The 1,584-nt window shown below is 28.3% G+C and overlaps 1 protein-coding gene across 1 annotated transcript; it reads right to left on the bottom strand.

The window, feature by feature from the left end:
- Positions 1-603: 603 nt before the first annotated feature.
- LOC112904334 (origin recognition complex subunit 2-like) lies at positions 604-1,243 on the bottom strand. Its single transcript, XM_025974105.1, has 2 exons — positions 1,057-1,243; positions 604-807 (listed from the first exon to the last, which is right to left on the bottom strand). Exons 1-2 carry the CDS (start codon positions 1,193-1,195, stop codon positions 608-610), a joined length of 339 nt encoding a protein of 112 aa, XP_025829890.1. The 5' UTR covers positions 1,196-1,243; the 3' UTR covers positions 604-607.
- Positions 1,244-1,584: the final 341 nt, after the last annotated feature.

Here is a 1,584-nt window from a genome sequence, read left to right as displayed (position 1 = left end):
CTTTTTTTGATTATCCACTAGAATATATATAAAGTGAAAGTAGCATTTTGTACATATTAGGCACTAATTAATAGTCAAAAGTAATATCTAAACTAACTTTATTATTTTCAATGTACAAAATTTTGCTTCTTGTGACTGCAAGTGAACGCCATTTATTTTGATTCATGTACACAACTGACCACTATTAATCGCAGAATTATTGTGTAACAATCATTCCCTTGATATTACATCCTATTTTCCATTGCAAATAATTACCATGCTCATTATGTTTAACGAATATAAACGACTTTAATTCGCAAAACAATACGGCCATGTTCGTTATAATAAAAGTACAGTACTATAAGGGACCACTCTTGAATGGATATTTGCAATGTAAAATGCTTTCAAATGAAACAACACGTGGATGTGACTAATACAATAATAATAATTCATTATAAAGGATTTTACAGTTTCTTTAACTTGTAACACGCATCTTCCATTTAATCTGTAACAACCCATCATTTTTGCTAATTTTAAGTCTTTGATTAAAGCACATCATTTTATTAAAAAACTGTGCAAGCCACGCGAAATGTTACGTCTTTCTAAAAAAAATATCTAAAAAAACAAATCAGACAGGCTGTTCATCGACAAACTGTTGTAAAAGACTATTTTGTAATGGAATTATTAAATGTTCACCTCCGCTAATAGATCTTTTAAATTTAACCATTTTATGGTCCACAAATTCAGTTAGTTGGGCCCTTAAGGCTAGATCAGAACTTACAAGAAACGCCTCCCTACAGGCCCAGTACAGATCCTTGAACAATAAGCCTAAAATAATAACAAAAGAAAAATTGATTAAGAAATTAAAAGTAGTTTAGAAAATTTAAATAAGTAAAAAGTAAAAACATGAGAAAAAATCTACGTTATTCAACCAATTTGATCTGACTAAATATTTCTATTCATTTCAACTGTGTGTAACACACTTTTATTTATTTTAAGGATATTTTATATCAAAAATATAAAACAGGTGCAAAGCCACCACATTGTTTGCTGTAATTGCTACAGTTTATTTCTTACCTTCATAATGCTGACTCTTTTTATTTTCTAATTGATATTTAACAATGATTAAATAAATACTCTTGGCGTTTTTGGTTAAAGACATGAAAACATTGTTTAATGAAGATAAAGCCAAAGTTCCAGATCTTTGCACTAGCATTGAATCTTCAAAACAAGTCTCAATCAAATAATATTCAAAAGTGGTCACGTCCCACCATACATTTCAATTTCAACAACTTGCACACTTCACTGAGAAAGCGCCAAACCATTTATTGGTTTCTGTTGCATTGTAATATTGTAAGTGTATAAAATGATGAATAAACATCATATTAATATTACACGTAGTATAAGAAGAACTGATGGTACATAATTTATATTTATATTAAGTATATAAAAGGTTACCTTAAAATAGGATTGTCCAATTTCATAGAAAATGGAATGTGTTAATGCACAACCTATTTCTATTATGCAAAGATGTGCAAAATGGTTTTTTAAAAGTATTTAAATACAAAATGCAAATACTTTTTTGATATAAATACTTTTTCGTAG

The sequence above is a fragment of the Agrilus planipennis genome, unplaced genomic scaffold, assembly GCF_000699045.2.
Source record: "Agrilus planipennis isolate EAB-ADULT unplaced genomic scaffold, Apla_2.0 scaffold64, whole genome shotgun sequence".
Lineage (NCBI taxonomy): Eukaryota > Metazoa > Arthropoda > Insecta > Coleoptera > Buprestidae > Agrilus > Agrilus planipennis.
Note: the sequence above shows the minus strand (reverse complement) of the source record. Positions and strands in the feature narration are given on the sequence as shown.

Coding starts and splice junctions, on each gene's coding strand:
- LOC112904334 (XM_025974105.1), bottom strand. CDS start 1,195: ATGCTAGTGCAAAGATCTGGAACTTTGGCTTTATCTTCATTAAACAAT. Junction 808..1,056: donor AAAGAGTCAGCATTATGAAG/GTAAGAAATAAA, acceptor TTATTATTTTAG/GCTTATTGTTCAAGGATCTG.